This window comes from Lolium rigidum, chromosome 2 (assembly GCF_022539505.1).
Source record: "Lolium rigidum isolate FL_2022 chromosome 2, APGP_CSIRO_Lrig_0.1, whole genome shotgun sequence".
Classification (NCBI taxonomy): domain Eukaryota; kingdom Viridiplantae; phylum Streptophyta; class Magnoliopsida; order Poales; family Poaceae; genus Lolium; species Lolium rigidum.
Window position 1 is genome coordinate 37,770,393 of NC_061509.1, and position 19,639 is coordinate 37,790,031.

At 50.4% G+C, this 19,639-nt stretch overlaps 3 protein-coding genes across 3 annotated transcripts; all 3 read right to left on the minus strand.

Annotated features, from left to right (window-relative positions):
- Positions 1-563: 563 nt before the first annotated feature.
- On the minus strand, positions 564-3,419 carry LOC124686258 (glycerol-3-phosphate 2-O-acyltransferase 6-like). Its single transcript, XM_047220237.1, has 2 exons — positions 2,619-3,419; positions 564-1,503 (listed from the first exon to the last, which is right to left on the minus strand). Exons 1-2 carry the CDS (start codon positions 3,255-3,257, stop codon positions 610-612), a joined length of 1,533 nt encoding a protein of 510 aa, XP_047076193.1. The 5' UTR covers positions 3,258-3,419; the 3' UTR covers positions 564-609.
- A 3,987-nt stretch (positions 3,420-7,406) lies between these two features.
- Positions 7,407-10,366, minus strand: LOC124686259. The gene is made up of 5 exons (XM_047220238.1): positions 10,266-10,366; positions 9,744-9,859; positions 8,633-8,875; positions 8,354-8,506; positions 7,407-8,201 (listed from the first exon to the last, which is right to left on the minus strand). The coding sequence occupies exons 3-5, from the start codon at positions 8,837-8,839 to the stop codon at positions 7,806-7,808; spliced, it is 756 nt and encodes a 251-aa protein (XP_047076194.1). The 5' UTR covers positions 8,840-8,875; positions 9,744-9,859; positions 10,266-10,366; the 3' UTR covers positions 7,407-7,805.
- Positions 10,367-14,123: 3,757 nt separating this feature from the next.
- Positions 14,124-17,352, minus strand: LOC124689531 (glycerol-3-phosphate 2-O-acyltransferase 6-like). Its single transcript, XM_047223048.1, has 2 exons — positions 16,714-17,352; positions 14,124-15,101 (listed from the first exon to the last, which is right to left on the minus strand). The coding sequence occupies exons 1-2, from the start codon at positions 17,350-17,352 to the stop codon at positions 14,217-14,219; spliced, it is 1,524 nt and encodes a 507-aa protein (XP_047079004.1). The 3' UTR covers positions 14,124-14,216.
- Positions 17,353-19,639: the final 2,287 nt, after the last annotated feature.

Consider the following 19,639-nt stretch of genomic DNA (forward strand, 5'->3'; position numbering starts at 1 on the left):
TGGTGGATCTGTGGCTGGCCGCGCGGGAGCGAAGTTGATCGATCCCATTATTCAGGTAACTCCGCATGCATGCTTCTGTACGGGATGTGATTTTCTCGTCTCTGGATGTTTTAGGTTCGATCTGGTTGTTGTTCTGGATCGTGTGGGTACTCCGACTCCGAGTCCTGTCATGGCACTCTGCTTTACACGAAACCAGAACTGGTGCAAGTTAGGAGAGGAAGACACCCGGTTACACCATTCCAGAGCTTTAGCTAGAATGAGGTGCAATCAAATCGAATCAAATTAACTCACCATGAGGGGCATGCCACATTACTTACTCCCAGAAAACCAAAGCAAAAAAAAATCCTGACTAAATATTTGAAGGACGTGAGGGGACTGCAGCGCCGGTCTTGCCAGATATTGATCTTCAGGAACTATTGGATCGGTCGTATACATGCAAAATATACTCGAAAACAATCTCTGCCCTTTCTGCTGTGCCAAGAGAGAAACAGTTAAACAAATCCGTGTTACTCCCAGAATTAACAAAATATGGGAAGCATTAGACAGTCCGACTCTGAATATCATCCATGGTAGTACCGATTAATTGGTCCATATATACAGTTCCACAATTCAGGCAAGCTTCTTGCCTTTCTGCTCACACTCATTCGCGACCCTGCCGTCTTTGCTGGCGAGCTTCATGTACTTGTCCTTCCTGGTAAACCCCGTGCACTCGTACCTGAGCTCCTTGGAGATCACCACCTGCACGTGGTTGGCCACCTCGACGGCGCTCCTCCCGCCGACGCCGCACGTCTCCTCGGGCTGCAGCGCCGGCAGGAATGTCACCCGGTACCCGGGCCGCGGGTTCATGTAGAAGAACCACGGGTCCATGGCCTGCGACCCCCTCGCTGTCGACCCGTAGTACGTGCTCTGCGCCGCATCTACGGCCACCGGCACGATCCAGTCCGTCAGCTCCGCGAACAGCGCCGAGAACCGCAACAGGCACGGCTCCCGGCAAGTCGTCCCCTCCGGGCACACCACCACGTCACGCCCGGATTCAAGCAGCGCCGCGATGCGCGCCTTGTCGACCTCGCGGTACCCCGTCAGTGCCACCGTCGGGACCAGCGAGATGGCCGTTGATAGTTCGCTCACGTTGTAGGTCATGCACGTCACCTGCCGCCCCAGCGCGATGGACACCATGATGGGGTCTACGGCGGTGCGGTGGTTGCAGACGAGGAGGGATCCCGGGGTTCCATGGCTAGGTGGCGGCGGTGGGATGCCGCGGACGGCAAGGCGGATGCCGGTCAGACGGTAGGCGTGGCGGACGAGGCCTCGTGGGACGTAGAGGCTGATGAAGACACGGAGCAAGGCGAGGGCAAAGCCAACGGGGAGGTAGGCGAGCGAGAAGAGGGCGTGCTTCGGGTCCGGCCGATGGACGAGGCGGCCATCGTGGAAGACGACGCGTGAGAGCAGAGCGTCAGCGGCAGCGCGTGGCGCGCTCTTATTGGTGGGCACCATGTAAGCTTCCTGCAAACATACACGCGCGGGAAATTAACAAATCAACCAACTGTATCTGTAAGTAATCTTGGTGCCAAGATGAGTAAATTATTTTAATCTGAGGAGTACTACCTTCGTCCAAAGGAATAAGGCGCACGCGTATTCAAAGACGAACTTTGACCACAAAAATTGAGCAACACAATCTAGATTATATTATATGTAATTAGTATCGTTGGATTCGTATTGAAAAGCACTTTCTAATGATGCTAATTTCATACAAATAATATTTATATATTTGAAGTAATTCTTGGTCAAACAAAAAGCACGTAAAACGAGGAGGCCTTATTCCTTGAATCGGAGGTAGTACATACTAACGACTCCACAGTAAATTTCCGTCTCCAAAAAAGAAGAAATTAAACTACCAATGTCCAAAACTACATGCAGCAGCTGTGAGAAAGATATGATTTGAATGTCACTACATTGGAAGAAATTAGGCCAAGCAAGTATTGCAAATTCAGTTAGTAGCTACTACATGGGTACATCTAAACCTGAATCCACTGTCAGCTAAAAACTTTTGCAGGCAGGTAAAAACTAGAGGTAATCTTTTTCTACCAAGTAAACGATCGATCTGCTAATAATAGTGTAGCTTAATCTGAAGCAGACAGTACATACTTGACGAAAGTTCCAACTGTCCATCTCAAAAAAGAGAAGTTAACTGTCATTGTCCAAACAACAGGGCGACAGCATTGAGAAAGATACAATTTGATTAGAACTACCGAATTAGAAGAAATTAGGACATGTGAATAATTTGTAGGTTAAATTTTAATTATTAGCACATGCGTACATCTAAACCTGAATCCACTATCAGATGAAAACTTTTACAGGCAGGAACAAACTCGAAGGAACCTTCTTGTTCTTTCTGTGGCCAGACAGGGAGAAGAAAGGTGCTGTGAAAAAGCTAGGAACCACACAAAATTCGTGCAACTCCAGCTACCACAAGATACGAGTAGTAGCAATCATGGAGACGCCATGAGCAGCACTCAAAGAATAATCGGCAGAAATTCACTGAAACTGATCGAAGAAACTCCACTGAAAGAACTAACAATAACAATGGATGAACTGAATCGAGGAGGAATTTACTGTACCTTGCAGATGGCCATGAAGTCGTGGTCGCTCTCGCGGTCGCCGAGCCCGACGTCCGGCAAGTCCCCGCCGGCGAACATCCTCTCCACGACCTCCCTCTTCCGCTCCCCGACGAGCACGCTCTCGATCACCCCGGTGAACCGCCTCCCGCCAGCGAACGTGAGGAGTTCGGTCCCGGCCACCTCGGCACCCAAGAACTCCTCCACGAACGGGCCGACCATGACCGCGGGCGACGCGGTGACCACGACCCGCCTCCCGGCGCCGCACCCTCTGAACACCTCCCACGCGTCGGCGCGCACCCCGGCGGCGTAGTGCCGCGGGAGCACGCCCCTGGCCACGGCCTCCACGTCGTCCACGCGGAGCCCCGCGAAGGTGGCGAAGACGAGCAGCGCGATGGCGGCGGGCTCGGAGACGGCGGTGTAGAGCAGCAGGATGAGCGGGGCGAGGAGCAGGAGCGCCAGGGCGCGCAGGTAGCTTCCCGCCTCGAGGGCGACGAGGAAGTAGTAGGGGAACGCCGAGGATGAGGCGAGCAGCGTCCCGTCCAGGTCCGACGCCGCCGTGCGCCGCTCGCGCGCCGACGCGTCGAACGCCGACAGCGGCGGGAACCTCGCCGGAACCGGCGTGGGACTGGGCGGCGCCATGGGTTGATGGTTAGGCGAACCGGCACGGGAGGTTCGTGATTGACTGGTGGTATGGGTGCGCGTAGGGTCGGCCAGTTGGTGGTTGCGTTGGCTCAGCGGCCCAGCGGTGCTGTCGCGGCGGCGGCCGGCATTGATGATGGCGACGGCGACGGCAAAGACTCGTTCTTGTTTACTGGAAAGCAGAGTGCCCGGACTCCTCTGTTTATACAATTGAACTCGGAGCCGGAGTACAGATTGCGCTGGGAATCCATCACGAACTAATAATTCCTTTCTTCCTTTGCAGGTTCGGACTAGGATTCGGATTCGGAGGAGTCTGGAGATGGACACATGAGAAAAGCATTTTTATGGAGTCCTAACAACGCCTGCATTTGCGTGAAGAGTGGCGTGAAAGAACACCACCAATGTGTCTCGATGCAAGGAAAAAAAAATCGAACAAGCAGAAAAATTCCTTACAGAAAAGAAAAGAAAGTACTCCTCTGTTGATGCGTGACGAGGGGAGTATAATCTAATCTTCGGGAATTTTCTCATTTCCTCCATCTCACACATGTTGATGACTTATTTCATGTTGATGATGACGCCATCGCCTCTCACCATCGACAACAAGAGATCAAAACGAACTTGTAAATAAACCCTTAATCTACCTACTATGCCTCCAATGAGGCAAACTATGGGTCTCTCGGTATATTGAAGCCTCCCTATGCCCCCGCACCGATTGAGGTGGCGGATAAGGTGCGGGTGGCAATCCCTTGGCAAGACAGGAGGGCGACAACTAGGATTGCACGTTGCACCTCGATACGAACATTGACAACGAGATGCATGTGTGGGTAGCACTTGATGCGAAGAATTAAGCTACAAGCTTTCGACCGTTGATTTGTTACATTAGCTAACAATGTAAAGTGACATGGTTTTAAGAAGTGCCTTCTTGAACAAAAGCCTCTTGGATCACTTTAATTTGAAAACTCATAATTCAAGTGCCAAGTGAATTATTTGCCAAATTAGCAAATGCAAGGAAGTTTGACAACTCAGCCCCACCTACTAGAACTACAACATAGAACAAGCTGAATTATCGGAAACGGGCCATTGGTGGCGGTCGAGGCCAGGTTTAATCAGGCAGGCAGCGATGCGATTTTTTTTAGAATAATACATTTTTATTTATTTATTGTAGAAATAATACTCGATTTTCAGTTTTTTCAGAAATAATACACCGTCGGGTTCAAATAACCCGATTCTTTAAAATCGGGGTAGAGGATCCCGAAGTTAGAGAACTCGGGGTAGACGAACCCGAATTTTACTGTCTCCGCGCAGAGGCAAAAGAAAAAGAAAGAGTTGGGATAGAGAAACCCGATATTTGGGAGTCGGGATAGAGGAGGCCGATTTCAGCCCAGCACCATTTCGATCACTTCAACGCGTCCTTTTCATGTTCTGATGTTTGCTGAGCATGCTGCTCTGCTGCCTTGCATGCATGTTCCCGTGTCCAGCTAAAATGCTATGATTTGTTGCAGAGTTGTAAGGGCATCTCCAGCGGCGCGACGCATTTTGCGTCCATGCGCGTCCGTTTGCGTCGGTTGAAATGATCGAAATTGACCGCGCGTCCGTTTCCGTCGGGGGTTGGCTCCAGCGGCACGACGCATTTTTTTGGCCGAATCATTTTTTTAAACATGAAACATAATTTACATAGTTAAAACATAAAAAAAACCCTAACGCCTACTGATGCTCCTCCTCGTCGTCGAGCACGATGAGCTCCGGTATCACCCACGGCCAGTAGCCATCCAGGGGAGCGTACGCCGGGCGCGCCGCCGGTGCTGGAGGTGGAGGAGGCTGCGGCTGCGGCGGCGGTGGTGGCACCCAGGGCTGCGGCTGTGGCGGCGGTGGAGGCGCCCAGGGATACGGCAGACCATCTTGTTCTCGTTGTAGCTTTGCGCGAGATCCCGGAGGGTGGGCTCGTAGTAGCGGCACCAGCCCCGGCCAGGGTAGCTGTAGCCGCGGCCGCTGCGGAGGCCGCCGGTCCTGTTCTGTCGAAGGAATACATGAGCGTCGTCGAGGGAGCAGTGCAAAGAAGACAAGAGAATTGGACGGGCTGGGTGAGGGGGTGTGGTGGTGGTGGTGGCGCAGTTGGCGGGGACGAGGAGATCATCCCGCCTTTCCAGCTGGATTTGCTCTCGTTCCTGGCGAAGCTTGCAGGTTTTCGGACAGCATGGTATATTGGTATGGTATCAGATTTCGGATGCTGCGGAAGTGCGAATCATAGAGGAGCACTGAATCACTACGTCTGCTCCTTCCCGTCTCTTCTCTGCGCAGGCCTGTTATTCAGATCAGTGGCGCTCTGTGCTGTCTGTTTTCAATCCCTCAGTCTGTATCAGGTCCAGAATGTTTATGTCACCACAGTGATCCATATGAATGGTTAGGTGGCAACAACATGATGTGAAACTATATCAGCGTTAAATTGATCACACATCAATAGAGCCAGCACTATACTGTGCAAAAGTTACCCTTGCCGAGGTCTTGTAGTGCTTCTATAACCACATCAAAATGATGGAGGGAATAAAATGGAAGCCACAGATTCAGACCATGCAACCAAGGGATAAACACTAGAAAAGCAGACGAACAATCCGACAGAGCTTTTCATACCGGCTGGAGCGGTCGATCCAGGCCTGAGAGGGCGTGCTTCTACCGCAGCTTGGAGATTATGATTTCAAGGATTCGTTAACTTCAGCAAAACACATAAATTAAATGTTGCCACGCATAACCATTTACGACGTAACCATGTAATCAAACTGGTTATCTTATCAACGATGGACTGTTATGTGCATTGTTTTTTCAAATTTTGCAGGGTCAGCTATATGATTCATAGTTGAGGGTCAAATGAGCCAAACCAAAAACTTGAGAGTCAAAAGAACTTCTTCCTTTTTTTTTGAAATAATATCACTATATTAGGTCAGCAAGCCGCCTCATTAAAAACCTTCCAGCCCCCTTAGGGTGTGTTTGGTAGCCCGGGGGAGTTCAGAAAATCTCATCTCAGCTCAGCTAAACACCCAATTTGCTGATTGGTAGACCGGCTCGGTCCTTCTCGGCACTGCTGGCCTCGCACGAGAAAAGTGCTCTCAGCCAGGCCGGCTTGGGAAGCTCGAATCGAGCTTCACAGGTCGCCCAGGCTGAGGTCGCCCCGCAAAGCACCGTAGCTGCCCCCGCGCCACCCCCATACCCCCACCCGCTACTCTCATTTCCCCCAATCCTCCTTCCTCCGGATACGCGCCGGCCCGAGATCCTCCGCCCGAGCTCCTCGCCCGACCATGGGGTCCTCCTCCCGCTACGCGCAGACGACCTCCTCCGCCTGGAGCGCCACCGCTGCCTCCTTCTCCTCCACACCTGGATGCTCCGGCGGCCTCCTCCGCCTGGAGCGTCACAGGCACGAGATCGGGAACCGTACTCTACCGACCGCGCGCATCGAGCCTATACGAGACCACCCGGCACCGCCTCCTGGCTCCGCCATGGCAGCCACCAGCGTCGACTCCTCGCGCCGCCACTGCAGCAAACCAGCGCAGCCTCCTCGCGCCGCCATGGCCGTCAACAAGGATCGACGCGCCGCGGCCGCCAGGACAGCCACGCCCGCCACCGACGCGCCCCGATGTCCGCCCGGAAGCGCCGCTACGGCCGCCACCTACGCGCCCGTCGTCCGCCAGGAAGCGCCGTCCCCACACACCGCCAGGATAGCCACGCCGGCTAGGACGCCGCTACGGCCGGAGCATCTTCCTTGATGCGGTGGTTGGATGAACCAAGGACCTGATTGTTTTTTCTTTTTCTATATAGGGACTTTTGTGTAAACATCTCTACTCAGCACTATCTCCACTCATCCACACACCAAACAACATCTCAGCTGAGCATCTCTTTCCGGATACGAGACTACCAAACAAGGCACAAAATCCCAACCCATCACATCTAAGGTCAGCATGTATGAGGTGGGAAAAACATGTTGAGGTGGCCCGACCTACCAAACACACCCTTAGGAACCCTGGTAAGGAAAAGAGTGCGTAAGAAACTTGCCACCTTTCAATCAAATCACCGTTACATCATCAATGAGTTTAGCTAGAATAAAACTAGGGGTTCATCAACCCGAGTTACAGTTTACTTTGTTTAAAAAACACTCTCTAGCTAACTCATGAGCAACTTCATTTGCTTCTCTATGGTAAAAACGATAGTGGACATTTCCAATATTTATAGCATAGTCGTCGCAGTCAGCATATATAGCTGATGATGTATTCCGCCATGTATTCTCCCCAGTACAGGCCTCAGACAGTTTCCAAAGAATCTGACTCCATCACAATATTATTACAGCCCATCTCACTAGCAAGTTTGAGTCCCTCCCTCATAGCATAAGCTTCAGCAGTTGTTGCAGAATCAATATTTGCCAAGAAAGTAGATGAGGCTGCAACAAACTTCTTCCTTTAATTTAACTATAGATAGACTAGATGGGCACTTGGCGGTTTATTTTATGGACATGCAAATAACTAGATGAGCCAGTTGGACCAGACAAAGCCCGCCAGCATCCATCTACCGGTTGCCAGCATAGCATCGCCTGCAGGGCTCCAGCACCTCAAATTGAACAGCTGAGGGAACTCTCCCAAAGATGTACCTGCCCGCAGCCTCCACAGCTCTATCAGCATATTCGACATCTCTCTCACTCATACAACAGCATTTGTGACTCTCTCCTGAGGCGGTGCATTTGCCAGCATCACCAGGCTTCCGACCACCAGTTGTGTCCAGCGTGAGAGACTCGAGCGAAGGAGCACTCCCGAGGATGTGGATCACAAGCTTAATCAGGCTCTTCGCTGAATGGAAGCCCATGATTTTCACCCGTTTGAGGCGATCATGCTGGTATGCCGACTCCCCACTTGCGTATAAATCGTCCCCAGTAACACAATCGTTTATTATATAATCTCTCTCTACCTGCAAACGGAGTGTCTGATCACCACTAATATTATTGTTCTTTGATAACAAATGATTTAGAAGGATAAATAAGGCCACAATCGTTTACAAGATATGCCCGAATGTTTTTCCAACTGATAGTATAGCACTAGAAGAAATGAATAGTTACTTACATGCAAGATGAAAGATTCCAAGGCTGGAGAAGCATCAAGAAAAGAAACCACGGAAAATATATCATAGATAGGGGAGTCTCTTGATCTGTAAAGTCTAATCCCTAAGCTCTTGAGGTGGAGGAGCTTGTCAGGAAGCATTGGAGTGTTGACATTCTGAAGAACAAGTTCAAAGACTAATTATGTATGGTGCTTTTCAGTATAACAACTAAATACTAGTCTACTGATACCTAATTACCTATATAAATATAATCCGATTAAAATGTAAAAAACAAAACATACCTCACCACAGGATATCAGGGTAAGCCTCTCGACATGGCGAGCGATAAATGGAAGGTTGGCTCGACCATAAGAGAGAATTCTTGATGGAACGAAAGATGCCAAGTACACATCCTTAAGTTGGGAAGGATATCTGATACTAATCTCGACTGGGGACCCAATATAGTGAAAAGTAGAGAGATTTGGAGCACTAATCTCTATCGCCTGCATCTCGTACCACCTTGTAACCGTGAGGAACTTTAGCTTCTGCAGTGTAAAAGGTATCTTCAAGCAAATTATCGCACTGCATATTTGCAACCTTTCCAAGCCGGAAGATTTTGAGAGCAACTGCTGTAATCCGTCCTCAGTAATGTGAACATAAACAAGATCTAAACTTTTCAACCTTTTAAAGCAACCTAGTGTTTCTATGGGATGAAAAATGCAGTCGAAGAGATAAATGGACTCAATCGGACTAGTATTTGTCTCATCAAATAAAACTGAATATGGGAAGCAGTACTTTTCCTTCATGGAAGTAGGAAGCGACAAACTTAGTTCATTGATCCTAGATTTGATAGCAATCTGAAGCCACCGGTCTAGATAGGAGGCAATCGAACTTATACACCATAGAAGATCAATTCTAAGTTTCTTCACCTTCATCCCATTTTCAGAATAATTATTAAGAATTTTGTCAATTTTATTGATGTAACGTGTTTCACGTCCCTCGAATTTATCGTCGGTCGACCGAAGTGTTTGCCAGTTGAGTATGAGGTTTGAATAGCATCTCCATGAGCGAAGAAATCCGCGTGACACGCAGGCAGCACGGGCAGCATCTTGCAGTGGGAGGAGGGAATGTATATGATGTAACATATCCTGCAGAAGTATGGTTGACAAGTTCAATAGTTACTGTAGCTAGAACCAACAGCGACTTCACTTGAGATAAAAAACAAAATGTATATAATGCTAATTGGCACATGTGCGTTGCATCAAGACCTCCATTTGTAAAAGCATACTGGATGAAGTTTACGTTAATTGTTGATCAAGAGTAATAAAAAAGTGGGCATCCTAGTGTTACACCCAAATACATCATGTGTCAACAAGCAGTTAAATAACCTTGGGAGTTATTCGCAATCTATACCTCAGGAAGTTTGTCAAGCTCAAGGTACTGTCTCGCATTCGGGGCACCTTGGCAAATATCATCATCTTCACAGGTTTGCGCCTTTGTTTCAGCCGACGAAACCCTCAATCCCTTGTCTGCAGCAGTGCATTTGGGCTGGTTAATATGGTTCCATCATGCCACTTTAAAAACTCTGCATGTGAACACTAGAGTAGGAGCGTGTAATTGCAGTGATTTCTCTGAATTTTCAAGCTGCATTGAGATTTCCAATCTGGCAATCTTATAGTTCCTTGCATAATCTACTACTGCTTGCGTAGTAGAAGATTGACCTTTTTTCACAGCCAATTTCCTGCAATTTATCGCAACCTCGGTGCAGTTAAGATGCTCAGGTGCTAATGATTAATGAATCGACGGTGGAGGACCTCTTGGTCTGCCGCTAGGAGCTAAAGACTGGTTTGGACGAGCTCACCGAGGGCTAACGCCGTAAGATTGATGCGGAGATTTGGTGGACCAAGGACCTGGGATTCGGAGAAGGATAAGTACCTACAGAAGGAGCGTCGAGTTCCGGCAGCCGCTGCTGTGTCCTGCCCTCGGCGCCATGGATCTCCTCCACGCACGCTCTCTTGTGCCGACGTCGGGGAGGGGAGGACATGGCGGCGGCGAGCTAAGCGGGGAATCAACCACAGTTGTCCGCAGGTTCAGTTAGAGCATGTCTAGCAGGCCCCGTATAACCCGCCCACCCTGTAAAATTCCGGCGCGATACGGGGCAGACGCGATTTGGGCGTCTAGCAGACCCTGTATTCGGGCCGGCCCATTTCGGCGGAATACGGAGCCCAGGAAATCGGTCCCGTCGCCCCGTACTTATACTGGGCGCAGGTGCGAGTGAGGGAGTGAGGGGTTAACCCCTCACTCGCAGCCCTAGCTCCGCCGTGCGCCGCCGCCTCCGTACCTAGCTCCGACGAGCAATTCCTCACTCCCCCGCGCCGCATTCCACCCCGGATCCGGCATGGACGCCCGCCGCCGCAGTACCGCCTCGCCGGCGAGCGGATCGAAGCGATCCCGCTCGCCGGACAACGTGGAGGATGCGTGGCGGTGCCAATGCAAGAGATCCGCCGCCGGGAGCCGGCATGCGGCCTGCAGGTACGCCGGCGCCGCGTACGTCCCGCCGAAGCTCGTTGACTTCGCGGCGGGCGGGCGCTAGTACAACGAGGAGGCCCCCGACTTGTTGAAGGCGCTACGACAGTTCCTCAAGGACGACGCCAAGAGGAAGAGGGCGGAGGAGGAAGAGGTGGCGGCGGCCATCGCCGCCGCGAAGGAGGCGGAGTTGCGGGAGGCGGAGGCGGACTCGTACCTAGTCGACCTCCCCGAGTAGGATCGCGCATTCTGGATGTAGAATCATTGATCCGTATGTATGATCCGTAGTATGATCAATGAAGATGAACTTCCCGGGTTTTTATTTTTGAAAATACGGGGAGAAATACGGGGTCTGCTAGACGGAATGGCTCTTCCGTTAGCAATTTTTCGATACGGGGCGAAATGCGAGCGTTATACGGGGCAGCGAAATACGGGGCCTGGTAGACATGCTCTTAGAATCGCATTGGACTTTTGGCCCTGTAATTTAATTTGATTTTGTTTTAAGTGTGTCTTTTATAGCACGGATTAGTTTCCTGATACGATCCCAGGAGTCCTTTTTTTTGTGTTCTCTTCATCTTTTCCTTTTTCATTCTTCATTTTTAATTTCTTATTTCTCTTTCCACTGATTTTTTTTTCTGTTTTGATTTGTTACAAGTTACAAATCTTTACTTTCCTTTATAATAGGTGAATACTTTTAATCTCGTGGACATACATCGCTCTGTATAATCTCCAATAAGATAGTCGCCTGTTTGTTTTGGCCTATAAAAGGCATCTTTTTAATCTTTCTTTTAGACAAGATTCGCAATTATCAAATGATGTAAAAAATCAATTTACTCCAGAAATCCACCAACATGGAGTTTCTCCATGAGTCACTTTCTAATATAACTTAAATGGAGGTGTCGTAATAAGCGAAATTCAAATCATTAGCCTTTCGCTAAATTTAGCACCTGTGTTTTTTTGACATAAACCTGCTGCGATATATTAAACGGCACACTCAGGTGCTAACACAGTTACAAGAAAGTCTGGAGGAACGCCCTCCCACACTTCACTACACTTATTCTCGCAGCCAAATCTAGCTAAACAATGCGCAACTTTGTTCCCAGTCCGTCGCACATGCCTAATAGAGTGATCGGCGAAGTCCTTCAGCATCGACTTTATTTCCTCGACTAACGGTCCATGGATAGACCTGTCTACGTCCTTCTGTTCTTTGCCACAGCACCAAGGCAATCAGTTTCCAACACAATCTTCGACAACCCCTTCGTCCTTGCCATCGCCAGCGCTTGCTTACATGCCATGAGCTCAGATCTTTCCGGGTCAGCGGCAAGGTGGAAAAAATGGCTGGCTCCCTCCAGGAACACACCATCGTGATTACGCATAACCACGCCACACCCACCCGTCCCGTCCTTCACCGAGAACGCACCATCAGCATTGAGCTTTGTCCAGCCGCTAGCAGGAGGGAGCCAGTGCTCCGTCACCTGTACCGAACCCGACTTGCCCGCCGGCCTAATCCCTTGCCACTCCTCGATCAGGAAGAACGATTTCTGTACGATCGCATGTGGGGCGGCAATCCGCACCTCCTCCCTCGCCTCATTTCTCGCCAACCACATCTGGTAAAGAATCATTACACACACGTTAATCTCATCTTCTTTCAAAGATCCGAACCAATGGAGCAGCCAGCCCTGCAAGTCACGGTGGCATCGCATGTATCCTCTCGGCCGGCTTAGACGGAGACCCGAATGCCTGCGTGCAAGCTCCCACGTCTCCGCCGAGTGAGCACACTCCCAGAAACGGTGCATCAAAGTCTCCTCCCGGTCACATACGATACAACGCACCCCGCTCTCGATCCTTCTTCTCTGCAACTCGTCACCAACAGCCAAACCGTTCTGGATCAGCCTCCAGACATGGATCTTCGCCTTCCCAGGGACATTTGCCGCCCACAGGGCCAACCAACCCCTGTGATCCTCTAGACTGGACGACGAACTAGCTGATCCAGTTCTTGCTGAGTTGAGGTGCATCTTAAGATGATATGCTGACCGTACACTGAATATCCCGTTTTTGGTGTAATTCCAAGCTAAATAGTCTTCTGTTCCAGCTCTACCCACAAGAATCTTCAGAATATCGTCAACATCACCATCAAAGAAAACCTCACGCAGTCTACTTTCATTTCACCCCTGGCCCCCATCAAGCAAAACCTCCTCTACCTTACTTATCTCCATACCAGGCTCATGTCCTAGTGGCTTCATCCGGCCAGCCCTTGGGATTCAGTTATCAGCCCAGACATCGATCTTTTTCCCATCCCCAACACGCCACACCAAGCCTTCTTTTAACAGATCCCTGCCATGCAAAATACTCTTCCACGCCAAGAACCGCAACAGACATGGCTTCCGGCAAGTTGTCCCCTCCGGGCACATCACCATGCCACACCTAGACTCTAGCAACACCACGATGCGCTCCGTGTTGACCCCACGGAGGGTCCCTCGTCGGGACCACCATCGGGCTCATGAGATGACCATAGACATCCGACTCACGCTATAGGTCACACCCACGTCAGGGCCGCCCATCATGATGGAGACGATGTTGGAGTCAAATGTGGTGCAGCGATAGGACCTGAAGGAGTGACACCTCCCCTACCGACGCCAATGTCTAAGGAGGAGGGAAAATGAGGTGACGAGGCAGCCGCGTGGGCGCGGGACGAGGTGGGGATTAGGGTTGATGGGGTTACGAGGCTAGGGTTATCCCCTCAAGGGGTTAGACTGTGAAGCAATTATGAGTTACGTGGGGGTCTTAATTACAAAAGCATTTAAGCCTTTGACTAAGGATTTTTGCACAAATCTCCAACATGATAGTGCTAGAGATAGCCAGGGAGGCCTCTTCCTTTGGTCAACTTCTCCGTCTGTATTAGAAAATCAGAAATTATATTTGTAGTGTTTAAGCAAAATTCTAAAAATAGCTAATAATGTATCCCACATTCTTGCAAAATATCAATTTGAAATGTTTTCGTATTTTGAGCTACATAAAAATATCAAATTCCGAATATTTTGGAGGTTTAAAATCAATGTACTCAGATCCATAATATTGTTATTTTTGTGTAATCTAAAATACACATTACTCGCAGTCGATAGTTTACACTTTTGTGAGATAATAATTTACTGGCCACATCGTGATTTATTTTAAGGATTTTTTGAAAACCTGGAAATATGGTTTTCTTTTTTTGTAAAAAGAGATCTAGTGGCCATGTGCACCAAGTGTCCGCTATGAGCTTAAATGGAGAGAGAAAAAATGTTTTGCAAAAAACTATATGGGAAGCACTAGACAGTCTGACTGAATATCATGCATGGTCTATATATACAATTCCACAATTCAGGCAAGCTTCTTGCCATTCGGGTCACACTCATCCGCGACGCTGCCGGCGAGCTTCATGTACTTGTCCTTCATGGTAAACCCCGTGCACTTGTACCCGAGCTCCTTGGCGATCACCGCCTGCACGTGGCTGGCCACCTCGACGACGCTCCTCGCGCCGCCGCCGCACGTCTCTTCGGCCCGCAGCGCCGGCAGGAACGTCACCCGGTACCCGGGCCGCGGGTTCATGTAGAAGAAGCACGGGTCCATGGACCTCCACCCCCTCGCCGTCGACCCGTAGTACGTGCTCTGCACCGCCTCCACGGCCACCGGCACGACCCGGTCCGTCAGCTCCGCGAACAGCGCCGAGAACCGCAGCAGGCATGGCTCCCGGCATGTTGTCCCCTCCGGACACACCACCACATCGCGCCCGGATTCCAGTAGTGCTGTGATGCGTGCCTTGTCAACCTTGCGGTCCCCCATCAGCGCCACCATCGGGACCGGCGAGGTGGCCATCGACAGCCGACTCACGCTGTAGGTCACACACGTCACCTGCCGCCCCAGTGCGATGGAGACGAAGATGGGGTCGACGGCGGTGCGGTGGTTGCAGACGAGGAGGGATCCCGGCGTTCCACGGCTTGGTGGCGGCGGTGGCGTGCCACGGACAGTGAGGCGGATACCGGTCAGGCGGTAGGCGTGGCGAACGAGGCTCCGTGGAACGTGGTGACTGATCAATACGCGGAGGAGGGCGAGGGCGAAGCCGACCGGGAGGTAAGCGAGGGCGAAGAGCGCGTGCTTCGGGTCCGGCCGACGGACAAGGCGGCCATCATGGAAGATGACGCGGGAGAGCAGGGCGTCGGGGGTGGCGCGTGGCGCGCGCTTGTTGGTGGGCACCATGTAAGCTTCCTGCAAACATAGCGCGGGAAATATTAAAATAAGGAATCGGTAATCTTGGTGCCAAGATGAGTAAATTATGTTAATCTGAAGCAAAGATGACTGGAGTACGTACTTACGACCATTCCGACCATTCCACAGTAAAATTTCCGTCTCAAAAAAAGAAAAGAAAAGTAAACTATCAATGTCCAAAACTACATGCAACAGCAGTGAGAAAGATATGATTTGAATGGCACTACATTGGAAGAAATTAGGCCAAGTCAGTATTGCAAATTCAGTTAGTAGCTAGTACATGGGTACATCTAAACCTGAATCCACTGTCAGCTGAAAACTTTTAGAGGCAGGTAAAAACTAGAAGGAACCTTGTTCCTCCTTCCTAGCCAATGGTAGCTGTAAATAATCTTGGCACCAACACATATGAAAGAACACTCAACTGATAATAGTGTAGCTTAAGCAAACAGTGCATACTTAACGAAAGTTTATCAATAAAATGTATATCTCAAGAAAACAAAAAAAAGCAAACTGTCAATGTCCAAAACGACATTTTTTCTCCGACAAAGAGCATATATATGTCCAAAACGACATTTTTTCGAAAAGGGGATATCCCCAACCTCTGCATCAATTGATGCATACAGCCTTTTATTAAAATTATTATTAGAGAACCTCAGTTACATAGGCATTGAAAGTCATGGATCACTCAGAGTTTCGACATGAACCAGCCAATTGGAATAGCAACAGCAGTGAGGAAAAATAGGCCAGGTAAATAATTTGTAGATTCACTTAGTAGCTAGTAAATGGGTACATCTAAACCTGAATCCATTGTCAGCTGAAAACTTTTACAGGCAGGAATAAACTAGAAGGAACCATCTCAAAAAAGAAGAAAAGTTAACTGTCATTGTCCAAAACAACAGGGCAACAACAGTGAGGAAGATATGATTTGATTTGTACTGCCAAATTAGAAGAAATAGTACTGCCAAATGATCGATCCTACTCGGTCTACATAATTAATCTGAAGTAAACGTGCGTATTTAACGAAAGATAAACAGTAAAGTGTCCATCTCAAGAAAAAAAAGGTTTAAGTATATCTCGGATGAGATTTTCTTAACTTGTCAGGTGAGAAAATTGCACCTACAGTTGGGAGAAAAGTTTAACTCCCTCCGGTTACACTTTGCTAGCAAAAGAGTGTAATTGCGTTTTTTTGCGGGTGACCGAGATTTAAGAAACTATCACTCTAAGAAAAGCAAACCCAATGTACAAGAGGACATGCAAACAACAGTGAGGAATATCGTCTGATTTGATTGGTACCAAATTGGAAGAAATTAGGCCAAGTAAATAATCTAGTAGTTAGTACATGGGGTTACATATGAACCTGAATCCAGACAGGAACAAACTAGAGGGAACCTTCTTGTTCGATCGTGACAAGAGAGAGGAAACAGGAAAGGTGCTCTGAAAAAGCTAGGATAGGAACCACACAAAATTCGTGCAACTCCAGCTACCACAATATAATTGGTAGAAGCAGTCATGGAGACGCCATGAGCACTCACGGAATTATCGGCAGAAATTCACAGAAACTGGTCGAAGAAATTCCACTGAAAAAACTGAACCGAAGAGGAATTTACTGTACCTTGCAGATGGCCATGAAGTCGTGGTCGCTCTCGCGGTCACCGAGGCCGACGTCCGGCAAGTCGCCGCCGGCGAACATCCTCTCCACGACCTCCCTCTTCCGCTCCCCGACGAGCACGCTCTCGATCACCCCCGTGAACCGCCTCCCGCCGGCGAACGTGCGCAGCTCCGTGCCAGCCACCTCCGCTCCCAAGAACTCCCTCACGAACGGGCCGACCATGACCGCGGGCGACGCGGTGACCACGACCCGCCTGCCCGCGCCGCACCCCCGGAACACCTCCCACGAGTCGGCGCGCACCCCGGCGGCGTAGTGCCGCGGGAGCACGCCCCTGGCCACGGCCTCCACGTCGTCCACGCGTAGCCCCGCGAAGGTGGCGAAGACGAGCAGCGCGATGGCGGCGGGCTCGGAGACGGCGGTGTAGAGGAGCAGGATGAGCGGGGCGAGGAGCAGGAGCGCCAGGGCGCGCAGGTAGCTCCCCGCCTCGAGGGCGACGAGGAAGTAGTAGGGGAACGCCGAGGAGGAGGCGAGCAGGGTCCCGTCCAGGTCCGACGCCGCCGTGCGCCGCTCAGAGGCGGACGGGTCGAACGACGACAGCGGCGGGAACCTCGCCGGAGCTGGCGTGGGACTGGGCGGCGGCATGGATCGATTGATTGGTTGGTGGTATGGGTGCGCGTAGGGTGGGCTGGGTGGTTGGGTGGTTGCGGTGGCTCAGCGGCTCACCAGCGGTGCTGTCGCGGCGGCGGCCGGCATTGATGATGGCGACGGCGATGGCAAAGACTCGAGTCCTCTGTTTATACCAAGTAGCGGACCGGACGGATCACACTAGGAATCCATCTTTTCCTTTCCATCACGACTAATAATTCCTTTCTTCCGGATTATGATTCGGATTCGGACGAGTCTCGACATGGACACACGCGCAAAGCATTTTTCTGGAGCCCAAATGATCGCATGCATATGCGTGAAGAGGGGCGTGAAGAGGGGCGTGAAGTTACATTAGCTAACAGTGTAAAATGATATGGTATTAAGAAGAGTGATTGTAATCTGATTGATTAATCAATAAAGCTCTTTGATTCCCACAAAAAAGCGCCTTGTTGAAAAAAGCCTCTTGAATCACTTTGATGTGAAAACTCATAATTCAAGTGCCAAGTGAATTATTTGCCAAATTAGCAAATGCAAGGAAGTTTGACAACTCGGCCCCACCTACTAGAACTACAGCATATAGAACAGGCTGAATTATCGGAAACATGCCATTGGTGGCGGTCGAGGCTTAGAGCATCTCCAACAGACGCGCTATATAGACCGCGCTGCAAAAAAAGGGCCGGTATACCGCGCGCGGGAGGGAATCAGGCGCTCCAGCAGGCGCGGTAAACGGCGCGGCGCTGTAAAATTTTTAGGGCGCGCGGCGTTTTGCACAAACCGGAGCTGCATATGTGAGGCGTCGGCTACAGCGCGCGGCAACGCTCCGCGCCCGCGCGAAAAGCCAACGGCTGGAAATTTCCCCCACCCGCGGCCGCGCCCTCATTTCCCCACCTACCGCCGGCGCGAAATCCAGCCGCCGCCGGTCGACTCCGTCGCCGCCCCCGCTGCTGCGTGCCGCCGCGGCGTAGAGCCACCTCGCCCGCACCCCCTCCTGGCAGCAGCGGCCGCTCCGCCGCACTGTGACGCTCGCGCCGCCACCAGCGACGGGCTGTAGTCGGCGCTCCTCCTCCGCGTCCCCCTTCCCGCCGCCATCGCGTTCTCCTCCGCGCCGCCGTCGACATGTCGTCGTCGTCCTTAAGCTCGCTAGCAACATGGCGCGCTCCAAGGTGCTCGCCCATTGACAAGGTATCAACTTGTCAATGCCTATGGATTGTAGGCTAGGGTTTAGTTAAAAGTAGAGGGCAAGTAGATCTCGAAGGTTTCAGCCGAAAAGTACTCGACGATTATGAAAACTAGGGTTTGTAACAATGATTCGATTGCCTCTTCGTCCCTCGACTCCTCCTTTATATAGGAGGCGGAGCCGAGGGCTTCGTTTGGTACAAGTTACAGAGTCCGGGACGGTTTCTAACTCATCCCGCCAGATTTACAAATAACACTTCCTATTACAATTCTAACTTTCCTTGATACATCTTGGGCTCCCGAATCTTCTTATTCTCCGGATATTGGGCCTTCAGTAAACCCCGGGTACTATTTTCGGCAGGCCCATTTGGGATGCCTATGTCAGTAGCCCCCGAGATTTTGCTTGAATCGTAGAGTCAGGGAAAATCTCCACTGTTTATTTTTATTCGAGAGTTTTAACTTTTTTTATATTTCTTCACATGAAATTCTATATTGTACAGGGATAATGGTAGTTGGGGCTAGTTCATTTGACGGGTCAGGTACTAGTTAACTGCTCTAGTGGCAATCCGCAAAAACCTACTTCAAGACCACGTCCCTGGACATGATCTCGGGATACTGGTGTAAACTTCGACAGGTGCCGCTTAAGGTCTTACCATTCTGTCGAGTCCCAGTCAAATTTATCGAGTACCTAACGCGTCCGTTAGGATTTTTCTTCGTATCTGTTGATACGGATAAAAGTAGCGAAGCGCAGTCTTCGGCGATGCCACGCCCGGCAGAACGGATCCGGGGTCTTACCTTCGCAAATTTGCGGCATTCGGAAATTGATCGCAACTTTGGCGTTCGAGAATATATTGTCGAGTGCTTTTCCGGCTGTTGGAATGGCACATTTTATCGAGTCAAATATGACTTATATTGCTCTCCCGATGGGAGTATATGTAGAGTTAATTATAACTCGAAATATACTCTCTTGCTTTTCTATCTTTTCTTTTTTAATTTCATCGGGTACGCGAACAGCGTTCCCGATGGGAGTAGCCCCCGAGGCTACAGCAAAGGACTTGTGCTTGGTTGTAGGCTCAATATTTTAGTCCACCTTGTCGCCATATTGTCA